Raw genomic sequence first — 26,798 nt, 5'->3', positions numbered from 1 at the left:
TACACCATGAGATAATTAAATCCTCTCCTTCTGTAATCACAGGTCATACATACTCTACGCTACTTAACTCACTGTGAAGCTGACTGTGCTAATTCATAATAAAGCTTACCTTTGGCTAAGCTCCTCCAGATAGCGACCACTGAGAGACATGTTAACTTCTAAGGCTTTAATACGATTATTAAGTCTCATAAATACTGACTCCTTTTGGTTTGATCCATGTACAAGATTTCCATTAGCATATCCTAGATCTGTAGAATTTTGCAATTCAGCATAAAAATCTGTAGCTGTCCTCTGTAACCCTCTCAAAAGGGCATCTTCTGGAGACTGTTCTTCTTCTTTTACTTCAGGTAATGAAGAAGAATCCACAACAGAAATCAAAGTTTGCTTTGCTGTGTCAGCTACATTCATTTTGGCTTCCCCATCTTCATTGTCGGGTACAGTGGCTGTATTTATTGGTGGCACTATTGTTTCAGACAGCTTTGTGAAAATTTGCATGGAGTTCACATCTTCTTTTATAATATTATCCACTACCTCATTAACTTTATTTGTTTCATAGGTAACAGATGGTTTCTCAATAGAACTAAAGCTCTCAGACTTCTGTTCTGCTTCATTATCAATCTCAACAGAACTCTCTTGGGGAATCACTTGTGACGTTATATGTCCTGCCTCATATTCAACAGATTCAGATACTTCTATTTTAGGCAAGGGATTGATTTCTGGGGTAATATCTAAAAGAAGAGACTGAGAAAGAGTTTGAGAATGGCTTGGTTCAAGTTCAACTGCATCTACAGTGTGATTCACCAAGTCATCTTGGTGCATACTACTACTTAAATCACCAAGAACAACAGTTTCAGCTTCCCTTTCTATATTCTTATTTTCCAATTCTCCACTCAGAGGTTGCAATACCGAAATATCTACTGATTCTGCAGGTAGTAAGGGTGGTTGAGCTGACACAAGATAATCTTTTCCTTTACTCAAAGCAGTTCTGCTGCGCTGCCAATAAAGAGCAACTCTAACTGAACACCATTTATATATGTATTCCGAAAAACTAGAAATACAACAAATTGTGGTCAGTTCACTGCAAAATATTTGTGTCTCTGACTCAAACCAGGGTGATGATTCATCTTCCTGTTCACCGCTGCCCAGAAGCGTCACTGTAGATGGACTTGCCTCCTCTTCCTCCTCTTGAACTAATTGTACAATGGGACTCTCTTTTGGAGTATCTGGTGTTGACAGCTCCATGTCATTTGTGTCTACTTCAGTGGTTACATACCTAGAAATACATACATAATTATAAATCACTTACTTAGAAGTCTAAAGTTGAAATATGTTTAAGAAAAATAAATGTATCCATACATAAGACTAAAGGTTGGAAATACAGAAGAAATATAAGTTGTTTTTGGACAAATTTTCCACCTTCAAAACATTTTTATTATAAAAACAAATACTGCTCAGAAATAACAGAAATACTACAATCAAGTGACTAGCCAGACGACTCAAACCACCATATTTACCATATCAAACTTGCTTTCTTTTAATCTGTTTAAGAATTGTTTCTAAGTGAATACTTCCATTCACTGAATGTATAGTGTACCTTTCCTCTCACAAATATTCACTGAATCTTTACAAGCTTCACTATCCCTCATACATCAGAAAGTAAGTCAACTAAGAGCTAGCTTAATAAGCTAGTTTAAACAAGGTCCAGAGCTAGAACTAAAATCTAGGATTCTTAATACTTATGAGTGCACTTTGTACTTGAATATCGTATTTTCAAAAGGCAGCTAGATTTCTCAAACATAATTTTTCTAAGAATGATTTGAGGAACTCCAATGCAGCATTAAACACACACACACACACACACACACACACACACACACACACACACCCCTACACACATAGGATTATCTGCTTTAAGGACAAGAAACATATCTCCCTTCTTAAAATAATTTTGCTATCATCTAGGCTAATCTTCTATTATTAAAAGCCAAATACTTAACCACTTTAATAATAATTCTGACTTATGATATGCTAATAGTGCTGCTATTAAACTACTAGCACCACTATTAATATTCTATCCCATTTTGAGGCTGTGGAGTATGTATGTGGCATACAGGAGAGTGGGGGGATGAAGCTTATGGGGACAGTGTTATAAATTATAATGCCTGTGATTCCTTCCAAGATAAAGATAGTTAATTACTGGGTGTAGCCTTATACACAAAAGGTCCAATATGAAAAAATATGGTAATTTAAATACCAAAAATAATTATGCTTAAACACACATTTTCCCATTCTGAAAAATTACTAAGCATGCCAGGAAATGTCTTCAAATAAACACGAATGTCAAAATAGCAAAGACAGAAGAAAGTAATAAAATAGACAGTATCTATGAGGTAGACTTTCATTTTGGCAGTAAAACAGTAAATGGACCAAATTAAAACATAATTAGACTACACTTTGGGATATTTATAGCCATATATATTTAGTCTCTAATAATATTTCTTACATATTCAAGTAATATATTGCTTTTCTACCAAATAATTTATGACAGTAAAAAGAAGTAATGTTTGAAGAAGGGGAGAGAAAAATTAAATTGAATTTGGTAAAAAATACTGAATATAGATGTTATATACCATCATTATACACTGTAATTAGAAATATACTTTAAAATTTTTTTCTCAAATTCACATGGCAAATCTTACTAAAACCTAGGAAAAGAAAATAAGTTGGCTTTCCATAACTTTAACAGTGACATCCTATCATGGATTCCTTCATTTTCATGCATTTGCTTCAAAAGATTGCTTCAAAAGCATTAAAAAGAATTTAAGACAAACATGAAGAAATATTGAATAAAAAATTATGGAAAGATTATCTATTAAAAATATGGAAAAATAAAAACTGCTACATTGGCCTGTGACTATAGCTTTCAACAAATATTCCTATCTACTTGTGCATATATGTATGTGTATTAAAATGTATACATATATATATAACCAAAGTAGTTTTATTTCGTTTTGAAAAATATGACATAGTGTGTTGTTAACTGAGGAAACCTAGTTACCAAATCAGGAACAGCAATCACAGCTCCACATAATTAGAAACACCAAGAATGTCTCTATCCTCAACAGATTTCTTAGGTCCTTTTAGGAATCAATAACACATATGCTATATTTTCTCTCTAATCACCCAATAAATATCTCCAGTAATTTTCAGGATTAACACAGGATAATTTTCTCACTATGCCTTTCAAAGCATCAAAATCTCATTTTTGAAAGAGTATAGTTCTCAGGAATTGCAGTTCAAAGCATACCCACTGCAGGTCTCATTACATACTATCTTGAACTAAGCGGTTCATATTCAAATATCTTATACTCTTAAGTAGAGTTGTTCTAAGATAAAGGACTTGCAAAGTTGTGTAGGGAGTGTATCTAATGAAATATATATAAATTAAGTCTACAATAACTACCTGATTATCCAAATCATTATAAGCTTATTATTTATTATAGATAAGAAGTAGAGGTACCAAAAAAGTAACCACCTCTGGCAAAAAGACAAAAAATGAGTATATATTATATCTATTACCTATTTAGCTATATCCCTGCCCAAAGTGTCCCCACTGCAACCTGGGGAAAGGCCTACATGATTCAGAGAAATGAAACAGTTAAGAGCTTGCTGTGTGGCAAACACATTATTCAAGAACCACTGCTCTACGTATTTTGGTAGTTTCTAGGGATACCACAGATCAATGCTTTTAAACTTGAACTTAATTAAAAAAAAAAAGGGGGGGCTTTAAAATTTGTCTTCAAGCCTATACTTGCAGAGTAAGGTCAACTATTTGCAATATGGAGAAGAGTCACTGTTGTGAATAATGAAAGTTATATATAATACCCCCTCAAAAAAAAAGTTTGATCTGAATTATATTCCCAATATGCATGTACACTAATGGGAAGAAGCAACTCAAAGATTTTCTAAGTGGCCACAGAATGTCTATCCTATGATTCAGAGCTCTCTACAGGTAATCATTTCATACACAAATCACAAGTTCCTTTTTTTATACTAATATACTTAACCCTGCATTGCAATAAAATTCTATTTAATATCACATTATAACTTACGCAGGAGATGGAACAGGAGTTGAAACAGGAGTTGATTCAGGCATTTTAGGTGCAGCTGTGGCAGTGGCATTCTCAGATATACTTTTATTTCCTATTTTAAGAAAGATGCCCAATGTTGAGTTCAATTTTAAAAGCTGTACCATGAAAATATTTTACTAAAACAAATAAATTTCTTGGAAGAGAAGAAAAAAGCCAATTGGTTTGCTACTGCAGACTTTTCTTAAAAAATCAAAGTTCTTTTAGGAAGAAATGATCATATAAGATCACGACAAGTAATATATATTGTTTCTCAATTTCTCAGATAATTAAATCAAGTCAGATGACTATGAATGTTGTGTAATCTTATGTGATTAATATGCCTTCTAGATACTGAAAGAGTTGTTGAAGAGAATGAGAAGAAATAAATGAGTCATTTTTTAAATGTTCACTTGGATCTAAGCATTTTTTAAAAAACAAAAAGGCAAGACTGTTTCTTCTTGCCAATAATATTCTTATTTGCCACTCTCTAAGGAAAAGATGGCTTTGTAAAATCAAGTAGCTATTTAACACATGAAAGAAAAATATACTTGAAGTGCCATTAGGACGTCAAAATCTCAGCAAAGATATAAGGAATAAAATCATTGCTATTAATATTAGAGCCAGAAGTCAAAAAGCAAATTCGTAAGTTTTATATAGACAGTATCCTTTTATAAAAATGAACGTGTGAAATTCAAATAAACAATGAATAATAAAGATTGGTAAGTTCCTCTGAATTATTTCTATATTTCTAAACGTAAAAAATCAAATTTTCTTAACTCATTACTTGATTTTCCTAAACATAAGGACCCCTGGAGTACCAGCTATTTAAAAGACTCATAAAATGATTAGGTACCTTCTGTCAGGTCTTCAGTTTTTGCTCCCAGAATATTAGCAGCAATATTCACCATATTTAGAATGGCATCTAAAACAAAATTCAATCAGAAAAAATACCAAATACCTAAATATTCTAATATAAATTAATATCAGATAGTCAAAAAATCATTTAGAATGATCTTTTGCATTTTTTGACTGGTTACTTTTGTATTCACCTCACAACTAAAGTCCAATATAGGACACAAATAAATTTTAGCCAAAAGTGTAAAGCATGTATCTAAATTTTTATGTTCAAAAGGAATTTTATATTTAAATACAGTTTTCTTTTTGAAGACGGAGTCTCGCTCTGTCGCCCAGGCTGGAGTACAATGGAGCAATCTCGACTCACTGCAACCTCTGCCTCCCAGGTTCAAGCAATTCCCCTGCCTCAGCCTCCCGAGTAGCTGGGACTACAGGCACATGCCACCACGCCCAGCTAATATTTTGCATTTTAGTAGAGACAGGGTTTCACTGTGTTGCTCAGGCTGGTCTCGAATTCCCGAGCTCAGGAAATCTGCCCACCTCAGCCTCTCAAAGTGCTAGGATTACAGCTGTGAGCCACTGCGCCTGGCCTTAAATATACTTTTCTTGTAAAACTACCCTAGACACTTTACCAAAACACTGTCTTCAGCATATTATAAATTCAAGTATAACTCAACATACAGTCTGTACCGGGACAGTGAGAAAATGTGATGATCAAAATTCTTATTTTACGGAAAAACCCATTTTTCTTTAAAAATTCTCTACAGTTTAAAATAAAAAAGCAAACGCTTTTCCTACATTACGTGATTATCACAGGTAAAACAAAACAGAGATTATCCGAAAAAAGCGGAAAATATTTTCAACGATTAGCCTATCATATCTATGGTAATATGGTTAAATTCTAAATTGATATTGCATATAATCAAATCTCTTTGATGACTTTAAAAAACTCATTGGCCAAAACTGCAATCTTTTTAAATCACAAAGCATACAAATTCTTTAGTTAATTGGTTGGGGACAGGGATGGGGCAGATTAATGAAAAGTCAAGGTCATAAAGCAAAGTGTTGTAAAAAAGCAATCTGCATACCTGCTAACCCTACTTCTCTTTTGGAGGAGGGTATTTACATGAAAAAGTGGTACAAACCTCAATAACTACATAGATATATTTATACATGAGCATAACAAAATATCAGAACTCCATAAAACACTGGTACTGGGAATAGAAGACCTTCCTTCCAGTAATGTGATGTAATTTCAAGTGAAATTAACTTTTCATTCCCAATCTAACCTTTGAAATTCCACTAGAATTTAATTCTTTGGTATCGGGTACTCCTACTACTAAAATACTAAGATCTGGCAGGGGCTACATATTAATCATCATACATTATTTCTGTCTTAATCTCCTTTCCTAAAAGCGATCCACAGAGTATTCATCACTTTTTCAATGAAAACCAGAGATGTGAAAAGTAGAAAAGGATCTAAGAGAGAAAAATCTACTACATTAGGAAGGTTGCAAGTAAACCACAGAGTGCTGCCTGGAGCTCATCCTGTAAATACAATGCTTTAGGATGGGAGAAAGTAGTTGCAGATTTTAAACTGTTTTAAAGTGATAGCTAGGAATCAGCTATAATGTTGATCTTCACAAAATTATAAGTGTATACTCTGAAAGTCAACAAAGTAGTGGTACTTTGTTTCTAATCATTAGTATAACACACAAAGGTTCGATATTTGCCATTTTAAAATGCTTAAATAACATTTTTAATATTGTCCTTTGACCTGGCAAACTGATAAACAGAAGTGGCCTTGATTCTTACTTAAGCTAAAGAGATGCTGCAGTATGAAATAACAAAAATGGAAACTCCATATTCCCTCACAAACCAAGATGAAGTCTGGAATGGAAACTTATTTCCTCATACACCCTTTATAATGCCAACCAATACTGCAATATTATTTATGATCCCTCACCTACACTGCCACCTACAGTCAAAACTGACTGCTTCACAAAACTCAAATTGTGCAACCAACAGTTTATATACTTTGTGTTTCAAAGTGAGATCTTATCTGAGATTTCAAATTTTTTGACATTCATTATTAAATAATTCAAGAAGACAATGTATCTGTGTAACGAAAGCAGCTTTACAGTATTATTTCTGAACCTAAATTTTAACACCAGTACCTACAATAAAGAAGACCCTTCTATTCACCCTTTTAAAATATTATTTATTATCATCATTTCAGGAAACCTGGTAACAAAAGTAAAATGCAGCAAATTTCTTCTCAGTCCACTTAACCTAAAATAATTTCTCCATGTTTGCAGAACATTGCCTAATGTATCTTTTTTGAGAGAAAGCAGAATTGTGAATATTCTATTCTATGTTCAATTTGTATACAAACACATGATAGTCTGTATACGTCATGATTATCTGGCCATTAAAAACCTTCAGAATAGACTAAAATAACATCTTTGAATATAATTGCCAAACTAGAGATAAAAGTCCCTAATTTCTCCTGGATTTGTCAACTTTTAAATTTTTGAATTGGGCAACTTATTCATCCCACCTCATTCCTTTAGGAATAAAATGCTCCTAATATTTGGTCCTAAAGATCAAATATCTCCATATTATTTACTCAGTTTTCAGTGCTCCAATGGCTCTTTTTGATAAAGAAAACAAACATTTGTCCAGGCTGCTGAAGTTGAAGAGTTTATATGATACAACAGAAGATAAATCAACAAAAAAAGACTTCTTCCTATGTGTACTACCTATGAAGCATGCCCACATTTTCTAGGAAAATGGTCCTTCTAGCATCTACATTTTTTCCACAAAAATAAAACACTTTGACTTAAAAAGTAAAAACTACATTTTCTCTTAAACATACACATGCACCTATCTCCCTTTAGCAGATATAGTGATTTTAACAGAAACAAAAAACACATATTTAAGAGCAAAGGCAGACCTGCGCCAATATCAAAGCAGGCAGAGGACTGGCAAATTCACATGAAAAAGAACAAGAAAATCAAGAGTGATATGGAGAAATCTTGTTGATGTGAAAGATTTAAATGTTTTAGTTCAAGAATATAAACAAAAGAATCAGGAAAGCATACACACAAAGCCAAGAATGCTGCTCTAAGATAACAGCTTCTCCCTTTTTAGCAGTTAAGAAATTATATAATATCAAGAATGTTTAAATATGCAGTGTGCATGCTCTTTGATATCCAACTCTCAGCAGTGGCAAAGTATTCCGGTGACATATTTCCTGTAACTACTAACTACTTGATAGCAAAAAGAAAAAGGAGTTTCTATTAAGATTAAAAACAAAGAATTCTAGCTTGTGGATACTATGTACACATTAAAAACAAGAAAAAAAACTACTTTCAAAATGGGCTAATTTCAAGCTAATTTAGAAAGCAGTGATGATTACAGTCAAACTCAGACATCCTTGTGCCAAAGACCAGTTCTTTGAATCAGAACTACTTAAGTTCTGATTCCACTTTATTATTTACTCTTCAAGTTATACCACCTTGGAGGCTATAGCTAATTCAGTCCCAAACTCTTCAGAGAAGAGTAGAAGGACACAGATACAGAAGGCGGCAGTGTTAGGCCATGTCTATAAAGTTTTGTAACAATAAAGTCTTATCACTCAGCTCTTACTGCCTCTCTTGTTCTAAAACTTCAGGAGGTGGAGATCATTTTAAATCTCATTTTAGAGACTCAGCTGACATCCTCCCACCCTTCTTATTTCTCTGTATAAATTCTTTCAATACCTAGGACACTGGAAGATAATCTTGCCCTCCCAGAGTTCTGTAAAAGGAAAATTAACTGATATACCTTCAAGGAGAAAGATCCAAACAGAAGTATCTAAATAAGATTCTATCTCTAATTAATTGATATACTGATCAAAGACATGAATAGAAACAGGGAAATGTCTTCCCCTGATATATGACTGGTTTTTTTGTTTGTTTTTTTTTGGTTTTTTTTTGAGACAGAGTCTCACTCTGTCTCCCAGGCTGGAGTGCAGTGGTGCAATCTCAACTCATTGCAACCTTCGCCTCCTGGGTTCAAGCAATTCTCTTGCCTCAGCCTCCCGAGTAGCTAGGATTACAGGCGCATGCCACCATGCTTGGCTAATTTTTACATTTCTAGTAGAGACGGGGTTTCACCATGTTGGCCCGGCTGGTCTCAAACTCCTGACCTCCGGTGATCCGCACATCTCAGGCTCCCAAAGTACTGGCATTACAAGCATAAGCCACTGCGCCTGACCTATGGTTAGGTTTTAACGGCGTCTAGAAGTTAACCACATAGGAAGATACAGCAAGAAAATCCAGAATGTCAACACACTTTTCCTTTATCTGAAACTACAGTAAGACATTATTTCCTTAAGGTGTCCTCTCTTTTCCAGTAACCACCAGAAGCTAGAGATCTTTTAGTCCGGGGCTATTTTCTGACCCCAGAAAATAGCTAATTCAACTTACTGAGCTACATAAATGACAGAATAATGACTACTATGTAACATACAGAATGCAAATTAAGGGAAACAAAAACATTAATATCCAGACAGATAAGACATTTCTTTTATTCCTAAAAAATTACATCACATAGCAGTGAATGAGACTTACTTTTACATCAATAACTGGATAGCTAGGAATCCTATTTAAATGTAATCACTAATATCTAGAAAGTCAGAAGCCTAGCAATAAAGTAAAACAAAATATACTGAACTGATATGTAACAAAGTTGAATATTACTTTGCAATCACGAAAGATTTTCCTTCTACAGGTATTTTTAACACTCTTTTTCCCATTCCCTAGAAAGTCCACTGAAATCTTCACTCTTCTATGGAGGGGGAAGGAAGCAAGCAAGCAAGCAAGAAAGAAAAGGCTAAAAAGAGAGATGAAAGAGGTGATTTTAACTCTATATACTGTGGCTACACAAAATATCAACTTAAGGATTTAGATTACTGGTTGAATATCTAAAAAAGTTATAAAGTCAATGTTCACACTGACATTGGAATTCAAGTAATTCAATTCACTAACAGCAAAAAGTGACAAGCACAAGCAACTCGTCTTCTATTTTACTAAGATTTGTTTTTATTAAATTAATAATTTTCAAATAAAAAGAAAACTACTTCTAGTTAATTTTACATTTTTCAGAAATAATCAAAAACATCATTGAAATATACCTACACAGAATCTAACCATGAAAAATAAAGTGCCAGTTGGGTAATGGTCTTTTCAGTAGTCTCCTTAGTGAGCCTACCACTAGGCTGGGATTATATTTTGGAATAACAACAAACTAAACCACTAGTATATCTTATTCACTGCTTCTTAGTGTACAAAGAGTATATTATTACTAGTATTCTTATTGGTATTCATTATTATCATGGTAGGAGCACCCTTTATATTTTGTAACTAAATGGCAAACTAACCATATTTATAGATTAACTGTTATATGGCTGTTTTAATAACTCTTCCCCCAAGAAAATCCACAGCCCTTTCTTCACTATAAGGAATTTGCCCCAAAATGTGAGTGCCTAATTAGAGTAGAAGAAACACCTTTATTATGCTTGCTTTTGTCTCTCTCCTCTTTCTTTTCATATATTTTTCTTATAGCATTTCTATAAAAATACTTTTCAAAAGTCAGTATCTTTTATTTCAATTCAAAGTTCAATACTGGGAGAAGTCTCCTCAACCATACCATGACAAAATGTCCATGTGTATCAGAATGAAAAAGTTGAGAAATGCTTTAGTAGACTGAAGAGAAAATCCTCAAAATACTCACTTGTAGCAGAACCAAGAAGATTTTTTGAGGATTTATCCTCTCCAGTATTATAATCCAGTGGATAATCTGTTTAAAAAGAAAACAAAAGTAATTATGCTGAGATCTAGCTCCAATGATAACATATTTAAAAGCTCAAATTATTGTCCTAAGTCAGCTAACATTTAAAACATTTTATAATAAATATGAATCATATATCTAAAACATGTTCACAAAAAGCACATAAGATTAAGAAACCATTTAACAAACAATATAAACCAAGGAAAATAACTGTAATGCTTACCAGAATTTTAACCACATTTATAAGACTTTTTTATTCAAGTTTTCAATATACTTTACCAACTCTTAGTCAATGTCTTCATTTCACGCTTGAGAAAATTTAGATTGTTCAAACAATAGTATAAGACATCTTAAAACAAGGACTTAAATTGGAAATGGAGAATGTCATAAAACTTTCCTCCACCTCTGTAGAGTCACATGATTTCTCAATGGCTCACAGGAGGCCAAAATGTGCTTGCTCTTAGGCTCATGGGAAATCAAAGGAATTAAAGCTCATTTCTACTATTTCAGTATCTTGTGAGTTTAACAGATTTTTGGCCCTGGCATAGGGATATAATCATAATTTATACTATTAATATTATAGAAGGGAGTTTCAGTTACAAATAACTGATAAACTTGGAAAGCAATACGATTACAAGGCAATCATATTAGAAAACAGATTTAAGTAAAAGTTGATTAGAGCTAAAAGCAACAAAACAAAAGCCTGAAGACAACAGTCATATTGATTTAAGTAATCTATACTCCCCCATTACTATTCAATTTTTAAAAAGTAAAAAAAAAATATACCTGACAGTCATCTGTTTGATGTCACTTACCATAGTCCTCATCAAATAGTTCCTGGCGTTCTGAGTGATACTGGGAATCAGCAATTTCTTCATATTCTTCCACCATGCTAGTGCCAAATACCCTATATAAACAACAATTTCATTAAAGACTTCCAAAACAAAACACTCATTAAGACTAATCTCTTCACAATATGACAAACATCAACTTTGGTCATATTTTGAGGGCCACTGGATTTTGGACTTAAAAATAATGGCTGTTCCTTACATTTTAGTCATCTACGGTTTCAATTAAAATGTAACACTAATCTATTTAAGGCATTTAGAAATATAATGGATGAGTTTTTATATCAGTCTGTTTCTGTGTAATATCATCATAGCAAAATAGCAAGCAAGTTAAAACAAATATACAAAACGAGGTTAATTTTTAAAGAGGGTATTTTGACATTTTTCCAAAATGCATTCAAAAGAAAGAAAGTTTCAGTTTTTATTTCCATGGTATTAACTAACGTAAGAGAAAATTATTTCTTCAATTTAAATATATCGAAAATTTTGTTTATCAATTTTTTTAAAAGCACTCAATAAACGTATTTTGTTCTGCATTACCTTATAAGGCTTAATGGACAAAAGTGCTCTGATCCAAAATGTGATACCAACTCAACCTAAAGAATAAAAGCACATAAAATGGGAAGCCAGCAGACAGCATGTAAGAACATCTAACAATATACTCACTTTCTTCATTATAACATTTCTAAACATTTCTATAAAGTCCTCATTTTCCCCAAAATCAATAATTGTAAAGTTTTTGTAATGCATTAATATGCCATGTCCTGTTATTTAATAGTGCAAAAGAGAAGGTTGCTAACCTTTATGTACTTGATGAACATCTGAAGCAAGAGAAAGGAAAAGAAAAAGAAATCAGTTCCAAAGTCTAGACATCATGCAATAAGCAACTTTAAATACTTGTAAATTATGTTGTATAAAGTATAGAAAGCAATGTCATGTGATGGATAACACTGTAGTATTCTTAATTCCTTAAATAAAAGCAATGATTTAAATTTTTGCCATCACAACCTAAGAGTATAATCTAAATGACTGCAATGAAATAAATTAACTTAAACGTTATAAGTTAAATGATCTGCAAGCCATTGCTGTTATTTTATATAACTGTTAGATAGAAAGCATTCTAAAAGCAATTAATAAACAGTATCTAGAAACAATCTTTTACTTTAAGTATTACAGACATGTATCAAGTATATATCCATATATGAATTTATTGATATATATGCACATATACATATATATTGTACACATATACATATTGATAACAGTCCATTATGAAATGGTATTTATACTTGTATACTATTATATATAACTTATTTCAGGGAAAGCATGAATTTTTGGTATGCTATGTTATTTCAAGTACAACTTACAGAAGTGGAAGATATATATCAATTGGTCTTTCAAATGTATACTATTAAAAAGTAGTAGATTTGGGTGTAGTTCTTTTAGGATAAGGAAAATCCAGGTAAAAAACTTATATAACATTATTACCATAAAACGAAAATCAGAAAGTAATTTTTCCCTGCTTTTCATGAGTTGTAAGTAAATGTTTCTTGCTTTTAGACTCAATTCTACCAAAGAGGGTTTCTTATAAAACTAATATTTAAAATGCTCTATAATCTCCCACCACAAAAGGAAGAAAGTGGAAAGTTTTGTAAGGCTTTTTTTTATGTTTCCAATAAAATATCCTTCCATTATTAACAAAGTAAATGGTACAAAGAATAATTCTCTAAAATTATTTCATTTATCTTACTTGCAAAATTAAATAAGATTTTGTTACCTAGTAAATGACTTTTAACGTTTTTGCTTCTTCACAGTGCAGAAAGTGTACTGTATAAAGTCATTAATTGTTTCAGCACCCATTTTAAAAGGAATTGAAAACATTCTTAATTTTTTTGAATTAATAATTTTATTGAATTATTAACTGAGAATATCAACTGTATTTTAAAAATGGAATTTAGCATTTTTATAATGAGATTAAGAATACTACAAGTTTACCTATTAACAGAAATCGATTTAAAACATGCTTTAAAAAGAGATGGTAAAATCACAGAAGACAAAATTAGGTAGCTGTAAGTTCTCACATTTAAAGAAGAAAGGACAGAAATTAGAACTGCGGCCATTCCAAAAATGTCATAACATTAAATCAATAGTACTTTAAGATATGGCTATAATTTTAAAGAAAAAAAAAAAAGAGGGAAGGAAGGAGTAAGAACTTTCCCTATTTTGTCTAACCCAATTCAAAAGTGGTAGTTTTACTTGATTAGCTGGTAGAAGCAGCAGTGGAAATACAGAACATCAGTGTTTAAAAGTCTGTTTTATTTGAAACTGGTACTTGGACACAGAATATTTCATTTGGCTATACAACGAAAAAGACAAAAGCTGTAACAATGCCAAGTAAGTGGACATTAAAGATGAAATGATCTAAGAATCAGAGTCTAATAAGAAATTACACCTGCTTTAAAGACTTCACTTACCAGCAATGATTTCAGTTTCAAAATAGAAAGAAATATACTATGAAGATGACATTTTGCATAAAGACTCAAAAGACTTAAATAGTTATAATCTGGAATTTTATCAGAGCCATAAATAACAAAAAGCTGGCCTAGGCTTCCAGCAATACAAAAGGGAATGTAGCAATATTTCACTCATGAAATAATACACCCAAGTAAGAACTATCTATTAAGTGGTATAGTATAGTCTATTTCTTAATTTTTCTGATTTCTAAAAAGATGAGGTGTATAAAGTGTGAATAACACATATATTTTCAATATAGAACATAGTCCTGTATGTGTAAACATTACCTTGACATATTTTGCATACATCTGTTCATCTAAAGGGAAACTCTGTACATTCCGCTCATCTCTACCATGAAAAGTACCCAGCTTAATCCACTTATTTGTTGGATATCTACAAAATATAAAAAATATGTTTTTTAAAAATTATAAACCACACATTGAGAGGTTCCATCATATTTTCAAAATACAATTTTTTTCCTTTCCAGGTGAACATGCTGGCTTAACAGTTTAATACATAAATACATACATTTAATAAATACATTTTCTTTTCCAACTAAACTGACAGGTTTCTCTTTACGAGGAAAGAATGCCTTGAAAAATCACTCCATTACTAAAAGGTAAGACTAGTGCCACTTCTTGGGGTTTGGGAGGAGGTTTTAGAACAGAAAGTCACCAAGAGACTGTCTTGGAAGAAGGTGGCACAACTCTTTACATACTGACATGTGTGTAATAATGTAAAGTATAAATACAAGTACTGATGGAAAGAGAATGGGAAGAAAAAACTTTTAAAATCACGTCTGAGTTTGATATATGTTTCCCTTTAAAGGGGAATTTAATATCTAATATAAAAGTCTAAAACTATTGTATCTGTTTACTGAAACATTATAAGAACTCCTCAAAATAATGAGCCCTCTCACCATATTAAAAAAAAATACACTTTACTTATCAGAGCTGTGTATGTTCATTTGACATATAAGAAAATTGCAGCTGAGAGAAAAGGAAGTGATCTGAGCAAGGGTAGTGGCAGGATAACAGACAGAATTCTCCAGAGGTCTTGAGAACTAATTTCAAAAACTGTATATACGCAATGCTGAATGTGAGGTGAAGGAAGAAACATCAAGGAAAACCCTTAATGATCAATGACAAAACAAAAGTGCCATAAATAAACAGCATCCTACATGGCATATCGTGGACACTCAAAAAGTATTTATGAAATGATGTAACACCTCTGTTGAACGAAAAATAACATGTACACATTAAAAAAGATATGTGTAAAAGATGAGAGTATTTCCAGGATGTAAAAAGTAAATATTTTTATAGAATTAATAAATAAGTGCATAGTAAAGACTGGAAGAAATATATTAAAATGCTAATAAGGGCTATCTCTGGTTGACAAAATGCAGTTCTAGTCTAAATTCCTCACAACATGTTTATTTCTTTTATAATCACACATGTATAAAAAAAGTTTTAGAATATATTTTAATAAAAATATACCTCATAATATAAAATAAAGCACCTATACATGTATGTTTTTAATAACTTTTAAAAGAAATGTTTAGAAGCAAGAGAGCATAATGACTGAAAGTGAGGACTTTGAAGTCAAGAGTTGTAGTTCTAAATCTTGGTTCTCAAACTCACAAGTCATGTGACCTGGGCAAGCTACTTAATCTCCCCTTTTCTGTTTCCCCACACTATAAGAGTATAATATCATATGGTTATGTTTAAAGCATCATATGAGCTAATCAAAGCAAAAGGTAAGTGATTAACAAGAGCCTACAATGCAGTCGTATTATCGCTATTACAAACTGACCTTTAAAAAATAAATGGACTGAAGTCAAAATAGTGACCCACTTTTTTGTTTTATTTCAGAGATCCAACATAGACCCTACAGACACAGCTTTAGAATTTACCTGTCACTGATAGAAACCAGAAAATCTTTAGGAGTAGAAGAAAATAATTCATAATTTGCAATATCAAGCTGCTTTACTTGAATTGGTTCACAAAGTTCAATAACAAACCTTCAAAAAGAACAAAAGACAATTACTTAAACCAATCAACAGTTCATTTTAAATATGACATTAACAGTTTCCATAAATTAGACTACCATGAAAAGTTGTTCATTAAAATGTTAAGGAGGGTATGTAGCCTGAGTTGTCTATACGAAACATCTTTAAATACTTCCCAAGGATATCATTAGTGGGGCAAAAAAAAAAAAAACCTGTAAATAAAACAATACTGATTTTGTTCCACCACCGTTTTTAAAAGATTCTTTTTTTAGATAACACTCATTCTTGGAGAAGGGATGACTTTCCTAAAAACAGACAGTGATGGCGTAAAATGACTAGTCTGGAGGACAGTTTGGCATATACATTGCCTTAAAAAGTTATCATAGTCTTCAATTTAGTTCTCAGAAATTTATCTTAAGGATTCAAAGCTTCAGATGTCCACCTCTGTATATATATTTTGCTATATTGAAGCACACCAGTCTATAAGAGCGGGGGGGGGGGGAGGAAATCAACTTAAATATTTAGCAAAAAGAATTAACAAATTATGGTTCATCCAGACAATGAAATACTAAGCAGCCATTAAAACTGGTACTAAAACCTATTATTTCATTTACATAAAAATCTAGAGACTGTAAACTAATTTACAGTAACAGAAAGCAGATCTGTAATTGCTGTGGGAGAAGAGAGTTTGTGAGAAATTACAAAGAGGTATGATGAAACTTTTGGGAATGATGGATGTTTGTTATCTTTATGGTGGTGATGATTTCAGATACATAAATGTCAAAACTTACCAAATTATACACTTTGACATGTAGTTTATTGTACATGCAATTTACTGTATGTCAACTATACCTCAATAAAGCTCTTTTTTTTAAAATGATCCTATGATTTACATTTATTAACATGCAAAGATGTCAAAAATACTGCTGCTTAGGAAAAAATTAAAAGTATGGTTCCATGTGCATAAAATTGAATATAGCACAGCATTGGGGGAAAATAAATACCCATGACATCTAACACTCTAATCACTGCTTTGATAAATTATCAAAGGAGATTTATAGAAAGACAATTAAATGCTAAATAAATCAAAAGCATTATAATTAAGATAGTGTTTAATCTTGGAGAGCAACAGACTTAAGTCCCAGGAGATGGTTAAAAAACAAAATCAGGTTTCAGAGAAAGGCTCATGAAGAGAGGAAACTAACACCTGCTGAATGCTTACTCTGGATCAGATACCATGTTTTATGATTTTTACCCATCCTTTGATTTAATTCTTACAACCAAATTGCAAGGGATATTATCACCATTTCATAGAATAAATCAATAAACACTAATTGACTACTTCACATTTTTCCCCAGGATGTAGCTGAGCATATAGCCGTCCATCAGAGACTGTATCCTAAGCTCAGTCATGTTTATTAGTTCTCAAGGGTCTATCTAGCCAGCATGTTATGACTAAAAAAGTAAAATGTATTGGCTGGGTGCAGTGGCTCACGCCTGTAATCCCATTACTTTGGGAGGTTGAGGCGGGCAGACTAATTGAGGTGAGGAGTTCAAGACCAGCCTGGCCAACATGGTGAAACCCCATCTCTACTAAAAATGCAAAAATTAGCCAGGCGTGGAGGCGGGTGCCTGTAATCCAAGCTACCTGGGAGGCTGAGGCAGGAGAATCGCTTAAACACAGGAGGTAGAAGCTGCAGTGAGCTGAGACTGTGCCACTGCACTCCAGCCTGGGCAACAGAGCGAGACTCTGTCTCAAAAAAAAAATTACGAAAGTAACATGTAATAAAAAGGATCAGAAATTTTTTAATGGAAAAAAAATTGGTAGAGAAGGTCTAATTCTCCATAGAAACCACCGAAGAATCTGCATATTAATTACTAGAAAATAAGGCAATATAAGAAGGTAGTCCGATATAAGATCCATATGTAAAAACTGCATAATTGTATACAACAAAATGTAATTTTAAAGAGATATCATTTACAATAGTAACAAAACAAAATTTTTTAAAAAGCTGCCCGGGAAGAAAATAACCAAAGATATGTAATGCTTTCACGGAAATTTTTTAAAAAATAACTTTATTGAAAGACATTAAAGACAACAAAGAAAGATATGCCCTGCTTATGGATACAAAACCTCAGTATCTGAAAGTCATTTAAAGATCCAATAAAATTCCAAACAAAATTCCCATATGACATTCAAGGAATTCAAAAGGGAAAGTCTAAGATTTATTTTTTTACTGATTTTTTTTTTTTTAGACGGAGTTTCACTCTTGATGCCCAGGCTGGAGTGCAATGGCGCAATCTCAACTCACTGAAACCTCCACCTCCTGAGTTCAAGCAATTCTCCTGCCTCAGCCTCCCGAGTAGCTGGGATTACAGGTGACTGCCACCACACCCAGCTAATTTTTTGTATTTTTAGTAGAGATGGGGTTTCGTCATGTTGGCCAGGCTGGTCTCAAACTCCTGACCTCAGGTGATCCACCCACCTCAGCCTCTCAAAGTTCTGGGATTACAAGTGTGAGCCACCGCGCCTGGCCAAAAGTCTAACATTTATAAGAAAAACCAGAAGCAGAAGAATAGCCGAGTGAGTCCTGAAGTACAAAACTTGCCTTATCAAATATTAAGAGCTACAAAGCTAAGTGGTGTCATTGCAGGTAATGGTAAATTGACCAATGAAAGAGAACAGAGAATACAAAAAAACAAAATGTATATAAGGGAACTTAACAATAAAGGTTGCATTCGAAATCAGAGGGGAACATGTAAACTACTGAATAAACAACTATCTAAACAGAAAAAATAGGGAGAAGGAATGAACCCTTTCTGTATACCATAAATAATATAAAACTATAAACAATTTCAGGAGAATAAAAACCTAATATAAAGTGCAAAGTTTTTAAATTCTAGGAAATACACGAAATAATATCTTTATAACCTCAGGGCAGGAAGAAATCTCTGACATTAAAAACAGAAAATCCCAACATTGTAAGATAGATAAATTCAACTATGTGAAAATTAAAATAGTTCGTTTCCTCAAAAGACACTATAAGCCACGTGCAGTGACTCACATCTGTAATACCAGGGCTTTGGAGGCTGAGGTGAAAGGATCGCTTGAAGCTCGCTGTTCAAGACTAGCCTGGGCAACATGGCAAGACCCTGTCTCTGCAAAAAGTTAAAAAATAAATTAGCTGGATGTGGTGGCACGCTCCTGGGAGACCATGGCACTGCACTCCAGCTTGGGCAAAAGAGTGAGACTCTGTTTCAAAAAAAAAAAAAAGGCGGGGGGGGCTACTATAAAGAAATTAAAAGGACAGTCCATAAACCAGAGAAGGAAGATAAGTGTAACATACACAACTTAAATGTCCTATCCAGAGTTCTACAAAATAGACTAAGTTGTGCCCATTCTATAAGACAAAATGCCAAGTCTATCTAGACTTCTACTAGACAATAAGAAAAATCAAACACATAAATCAACAGAAAACAGAGGAAAAGATAGACTGCACATGAGAGGAAAAACTGAATGGCAAACACATGAAGATATGCTCAATCTCATTAGTGATCAGGGACTGACACCTCTCTAGGATACAAGTGCCATGGCAACAGAGATCTCAGTTTATGTTGTGAAAAAATGTTTTTCTAGTATCAGCGGCATAACAGGTACTCAATAAATATCAAATCAAAACATGAAAGAATAGGAAGACTCGGTATTCTAAAATGTCACTTAACCCAAAATTCATCTACAGAGTTGATAAAATTCCAATGGAAATGTCAGCATTTTTTATAGCACTTAAGATAATTCTAAAATTTAAAAGAAAAAACAATGGGGCAATAACAGTGAAGACACTTCTGAAGAGGATGAGGTATACAAATTCACTCTTTCAGATGTTAAGACTTATAAAGCTATTGTTAGAGAGTATGGTCTTACTGTTCCCTTAGATGGGGTTGGGGGGGGAGGGATCTACTTAAACCAGGTGAAATCAGTTAAAGATGTTCTGAGGCTCTTGAATCACACAATGAAAAGACACATACATAAATGTGCAAAAAGTAATATATAAATACATACCTACAAACATAAATATAATCATGTGTCACTTAACAGGGATACATCTGAGAAATGCATCAGTAGGTGTTTTGTCACAATCACAGAGTGTACTCACACAAACCTAGATGGTATAGCTTATTTATACATCTAGGCTATACAACTATTGCTCCTAGGCTACATACTTGTAGAGCATGTTGCTGTATTAAATATTGTGGGCAACTGTAACACAATGTTAAGTATTTGTATGTCTAAACATAGAAAAGGCATAGTAAAAATACGGTATTATAACCTACGGGACTACCTTCATACATGCAGTCCATCGTTGACTGAAATGTATCATTATATGACATATACCATACATGCTGTCTGGCAGAAACATTAAAATACAAATGGGTAGCTATGATCACTCATTCTGCAAACCATAATAAAAAAATGACTGCTTCATATGACTTCATCCCAGCATGGCTTTGCTTGAAATACAAAATTTTTGAGCATAAAAATTTGTCACTGACAATAGAGGCTTTTACAAATAAAAACAAAAACCTCAAAATATTTAGATTATGATCTCAAATAATCATTTCTTCAATTCAATTTACAAATTGAATGGCATAAGGAAAAATTAAGTTTTCAAAATCCATCCCTTACTCCCCCTCCCCTTAAGTAGTATGATTCATTTTCAAGTGGAATCTAAACGTGCACATTTCCAAAAGAAATGAAAGCCAAGAGTAGAAAAGAATAAGCATTATTTTTAAGGTTTAAAGAGTGCCTTCTTAAGTTAAAAAAAATTTTATTAATTCATTAATTCATTCAATCTAGTGAATCAACACGATGGTGGTTTTCCTCAGTTCTTTTTCAAACAGCTGCTTTCTGCAATAAAATCAAGTAATCTAATAGAACTGTTAGTATATCACATTAATTTCCCCCATATATCTTTTCCTTTTCCTATATACTTAGTTAATGGCACAATCATAGATCCAAGCAGTGAGGCCAAAATTCCAGGAAATTTCCTGGGTGCCTCTCTCTTCTTCACATCCAAATACCAACCAAAAGCTGCCAATTTTAACTGCCATAAACCTCTTTCAGATATATTCCTCTCCTCTGAATCCAACTTGCCTATGTCTTAATTATAGTCCTTATTTCTCACTCAGGTTATGACAATAGGTTCCAAACCATGCTTACAATTCCATTCTGTAGGCCACCCTTTGAGGACAAGCCTTCCTAAAATGCCAGTGAGATCATGTCACTTCCTTACTTAAATCAAATACTGTACTTCATGGTCTTTAAGTTCAAAAATGTTTAAGTTGGGTGTACATAGCACCGAATGGCCTACTTATAGATAAATGAATGCTCCAGGCTTATGTTCCACCCCTACTCTCATGGCACCTTTCTTCTTGTAATACCTAACAGTCACCCAGAAGAAACATACTCCTTTTCAGCATTACCCCCTTATTCTTACAGTTCCTGAATACTTCTGACTCATTCATCTGCCACTTCCTATTAATCCTTCAAGGTTCAGCTCAGGAATTACCTCTTCCAGGAAGCCTTCTCTCATCTCCTCTTCCAGTTACACATCATCACTCTTTCAATAACACCCTTTCAACAGTACTTTTTATACCATTTCATAATTGTTTAACCAGGTCTGTCACTTTTTTCTTTTTGTGACCTCCTCAAAAGGAAAGGAAGGCATTCTGTCCTCAGTTTTGCATAGTATCAGCACTAATCAATCATAAATGCTTATTAAATGATTAACCCTAATGCAAAAGCTTAACATAATATGCATATATATGCAGAATGTACTCTTTAAAACTGTCTATTACTCACCAAATTTTAGTGCTGCAAGGATTCAACATATAAAGATCCATATTTTCTATAAGAATAGCAGATGTGCTCTATTTTAAAAAGAGGAAAGGAAACAAATTACTTTAGGAATAATGAAGAAAGTATTTATTTTAACTTTAAAGTTTTCTAGGACTTCTGTATTTTTAGATCTTAAGTACACCTAAGACTTTAAAACACTCACTTGGGAAAAAAGCATAAAAGTAGCTAAGATTCACCATTCATGGCTACAGCATTAAATTAGTGTCACGACAATACATTTAAAATTCAATGTCTGTTACTTTAAAGAAAAAAATAATATTTTAGTTATTTCCTTTTTAAAATTTCATACGGTTTTTAAAAGTTAAAAAATGCAGGGTAAAATATATCAGTGAATATAAATAAGAATTCATACAAGATAATGTTTTGAAAAGCATATTCTGCTTTTGTTAGGGAATAAGGAAAATATCTCACATTAAAATATAGTTCCCAGTAAACAAATGCCTATATTTTTAAAAGTTGTTAATTTCCTATATATATAAAATTTTATACTTAAGTACCTACCTTGGCTTCTGGATTAGCTGCTAGAATTTTGGCACCGCATTCTACTGAGGCATAATTATTTCGATTTTTCTGGACCTTTTTGGTGGCATGTGAACCTCCATTAGAAGATGGATGCATTGACTGACCTGCAGACAAACTTTATTATAAATATACATATATTTGATTATGACTGAAAATACCTCTAGCAACACTGATCTCAAAAGCAATAAGCTGTCTTCTAGAAAAGAATAGGTTTTAACACTTAAGAGAATATTTTAAAAATTCACAAAAAATCAAAGTGCTCCACCTCAACAGCTTTAAAATATCCTCCAAAAACAAATTAACTACAAAATTCTACATTAATTTATGTCTAAGTAATATAACTCACAAAATGAAGCTTGTCCATGAGAATCAAAGCTTTCTGTATTTACATCTATTATAAACATCTATTAAGGATGTATTTTTTAAATTATTATTATTTTTTTACGCTCTGGGGTACACACGCAAGACGTGCAGGTTTGTTACATAGGTAAACATGTGCCATGGTGGTATGCTGCACCTAACAACCCATCACACAGGGAATAAATTAACTATAATTTTAGTCACCCTCCTCTCCCTCATAACATAAGCTTTTCTTTAGGTATGTTCTTGAAACACCATATGTAAAACACCTTTTGGTAAGTTAAAGAATATTTTAAACTCAAGGATTTTATGCAAGTTCTTTTTGAGTTCCACATGAATTTTAAAATAGCTTCCATGCCTCAATTTTCCTTGTATTAACTGTGATGGAAATCACTGCTATGCCTTATTTTATGCCCGCTTAATAATTTACAAGAATGGATTTCAATTAAAACTAGAACTGTATGTAATTATATACAGGTACATGATATATGGATGGATCAACAGCAACTTGGTAAGTTTCACCTTTAAAAAGTTTTCAAAAGTAAGTTTTATTTTGTTTTACCAATCAAAAAAAGAAAGCATATTAAAACTACACCATAAACTTAAAAAAAAAAAGAAAATGTTTAAAGAACTCAAATACTTCCTTACTTTTTTCTTTTTCTACTTCCATAACTTTCTTCTTCCATTCATCAAATGTTGGTATATCTTCCGGATCTTTGGGACTTGTTACAGATGTAGGGTCAATGTCTCCTGGTTTTGTATAATCAGAGCTCTGAAAGAAACACCAAAAAATAAGAAGACTTCAACTTTCAAATAATACAAATAAATTTTAGAAATAAATACAAATGTTTCTGTCAAATTAAAGTTCCAATTTATAATGAATGATTATATTTTGAAAAAATAAAAAAGGTAAAAAGAAAAGTTTTGGTTTACTGAAAGGTTGAATTTCTCTTGAGATAATTAAAACATTCTATTTAGGATGTGTTCCTTCACTTGTTAGTGATATAAGCATAGGTCGTTAAAAAAATAATTACAATTACTCATACATAGTCTATACAAATGAATAAATTGTATACTTGTCATGCATCCACCTTAAAATATAAGTTAAGATAATACATCCATTAAAGGAATCTAGATAATTTTAGATGTTTTATTTCCACAAAATCCTTAAAAAGAAACACTGTGTACACAAAAATTTTAAGGCACATTAAAAAATCTAAATGTGAAAAAACAAGACTTTACATTTTAGAAGAAAATTTAAAAATCTTTATAAATCATGTTAACAAGATGCAGAATGCATATATCATTTTTAAAAGCTGATACATTTGGCTAGGCTAACCATAAATGACACGGAAGAATAAGTCACACACTGAGAGCAGTATCTGCAATACATTCAGTCAACAAACTATTATCAAGTATAAAGAGTATCAACAAATCAAATAAGGGGATGGGGTGGGTGGGAAGCAAAGAATAAAATCAATAAATCCACAAAAAGATATACAATTCAGTAATAATCATGGAATCCAAATGAAAGCCTGAGATATCATATAAATCAGTGGTCTACAATCTTTCTGAAACCAGTGGCTAGTTTCATGGAAAACAATTTTCCCACGGATGGGGTAGGGAGATAATTTTGGGATGAAACTGTTCCACCTTGGATCATAAGGCATTAGATTCTCATAAGGAATGCACAACCTAGATCCCTCACATGTGCAGTTCACAATAGAGTTCACACTCCTATAAGATTCTAACGCCACCACTGATATGACAGGAGGCAGAATTCAGGCGATAATGCTTGCTTACCCACCACTCACCACCTGTCGTGCAGCCTGTTTCCTAATAGGCCATGGACTGGTGCTGGTCTGCGGCCTGGGGGTTGGGGCATGCTGAGATAAATTATACAAATCTAATGGAGTTTAAAGTGTGATAGTCTGTGGCCACGTGTGAAATGTCTGTTGAGCCAAGAGAAATCTATCAGACTGCTAAAAGGTTTAAAATTTAACAATATTAAGATGTGCATAATCCCTAAATACACCCCATGTATAAATCTAAGTGAAAACACTCACGTGTCCAAAAGATATGATAAGAATGTTCATTAGAGCATTGCTTTTAATACCAAAAATAATAACCTAAACATCCATTAAATGAGGAACAGATAACTGTAGTAGTCACTATAAACAGAGCAGTGGAAACAATGAACGAATCTCAAAAACAATGTTGAATAAAATGTTACTTATGGCAAGAACATCATTTATATTAAACTATGCCATATAATATTTATTGTTTATACTTATTGAAAAACTCTAAAACTAAACAAAAACCCACTAAATTCAAGATAGTGATTATATCTGAAGACAAGAGAAGGAATATTGGGGAAGAGCACACAATCTTGCGACTTTTTTCCCTCTTAAACTGAATAATGAATACACAGACATTTATTCCATTATTGAATCATGTCTAAAACAAAGTTTTGATGTATTCATTAACACTATCTTGAGAAGTGTACAAAATTAGATAGCAAACTCTGGTAAACAATATAAGTCTCATTTAGTATATATTTGCTATATAAGAGCATGCTTTTGAGCACTAACATGAAATATTCACAACTTCTGGGACTATTTCTTTTTTCTTCAAAGGAAGTAGAGTCATTTCCAAACCTCCTTTTAGGAAGACAGCAATTTGGTCCCCACCCAACTTCCATCTTAGAGTGCTTTACAGAACAAGTTGATTTACTAAATGAAGTCTATAGCTATTTAAAACAACACATGGCAGAAAAAGATAAAAGAGCTAGTATTACTACTAATTTAATTTTTTCAATTAGATAACAAAAATCTAGTTTGAATATAAGGAAGGAGACAGGACTTGATTGATTCTGCAGGCAGGGCTCAGACACTGAACCATATGGATGACTAGATAAAACAGGCCAGGAGCAGTTTCCAAATAAGACACGCCTACCAGCATGCCTTGTCAATTTAGCATTGCCATGGCAACACCTAGAAGTTACCACTCCTTTCCATGACAAGGATCCAGCAACCTGGAAGTTACCACCATTTTCCTAGAAATTTCTGCATAAACCACCCCTTAAATTTGCATATAATTAAAAGCGCGTATAAATATGCAGAACTGCCTCTGAGCTGCTACTCTAGGCACCCTGCCTGTCGGGTAGCCCTGTTCTACAAGGAGCAGTACTTCTGCTGCTGCTGTATAAAGCCACTTCAATAAAAGTTGCTGTTTAACACTACCAGCTCGCCCTTGAATTCTTTCCTAGGTGAAGCCAAGAACCCTCCTGGGCTAAGCTGGGGGCTTCTCTGTCCTGAAACATCTGGTAACCGCGAAGGGATGAAGAAAGCAGAGATGGTGGTGAGAGGAAGAGAGGCAAGATGATGCAACAGCAGAGATGGAGAGAAGGTGATTGGCAAGAGCCAATGAGAGATGGCAGTCAGAGAAGCAGTGAGAAAACAGCAAGGGACAAGAGACAGCAGTTAACAAGACAGCGAGAGATGGCAGTGTGTGAGATGAGCAGAGAGGTAACTAAGCAGAGCTGTAATGCCTGAGCTCTAACACTAATCAAAGGCTCTTTTGAGAGCCACCATTTTTCCTGGCAGACAGCACAGCTGAGCAGATGAGAAAGTGGCTATAGTGCCACTGCCTCATATGGGACCCACTGCTCTGACAGGCAGACCAGTAGGTCACCAGTCCCTGTGCAAGCTCCTCCCACTGCAGCAGCTGAGCCCACTCTAGATGAGGGAACCTGGAGGGACCTTCGCCCAAGTCCCATGGGGAAGACTGGTCACATTTTGGCTTCTGTG

The 26,798-nt window shown here is 33.3% G+C and overlaps 1 protein-coding gene across 4 annotated transcripts in view; it reads right to left on the bottom strand.

Moving 5' to 3' along the window:
• The window catches only part of SUCO (SUN domain containing ossification factor), an 82,147-nt gene that overhangs the window by 22,518 nt on the left and 32,831 nt on the right, over window positions 1–26,798 (bottom strand). Inside the window, exons 7-18 of one of the 4 annotated variants that reach the window (XM_001100732.5) lie at window positions 23,638–23,761; window positions 22,609–22,733; window positions 22,051–22,118; window positions 16,095–16,202; window positions 14,470–14,575; window positions 12,469–12,489; window positions 12,209–12,264; window positions 11,636–11,727; window positions 10,764–10,829; window positions 4,984–5,052; window positions 4,113–4,203; window positions 110–1,273 (exon numbers count right to left, since the gene is read on the bottom strand). In XM_001100732.5, coding sequence (XP_001100732.2) covers window positions 110–1,273; window positions 4,113–4,203; window positions 4,984–5,052; window positions 10,764–10,829; window positions 11,636–11,727; window positions 12,209–12,264; window positions 12,469–12,489; window positions 14,470–14,575; window positions 16,095–16,202; window positions 22,051–22,118; window positions 22,609–22,733; window positions 23,638–23,761 — 2,090 coding nt within the window. The remainder of the gene's footprint in view (window positions 1–109; window positions 1,274–4,112; window positions 4,204–4,983; window positions 5,053–10,763; window positions 10,830–11,635; window positions 11,728–12,208; window positions 12,265–12,468; window positions 12,490–14,469; window positions 14,576–16,094; window positions 16,203–22,050; window positions 22,119–22,608; window positions 22,734–23,637; window positions 23,762–26,798) is intronic. The other 3 variants (XM_015124042.3, XM_028850415.2, XM_078000029.1) reach the window with 3 other exon arrangements.

The sequence above is a fragment of the Macaca mulatta genome, chromosome 1 (assembly GCF_049350105.2).
Source record: "Macaca mulatta isolate MMU2019108-1 chromosome 1, T2T-MMU8v2.0, whole genome shotgun sequence".
Classification (NCBI taxonomy): domain Eukaryota; kingdom Metazoa; phylum Chordata; class Mammalia; order Primates; family Cercopithecidae; genus Macaca; species Macaca mulatta.
Note: the sequence above shows the minus strand (reverse complement) of the source record. Positions and strands in the feature narration are given on the sequence as shown.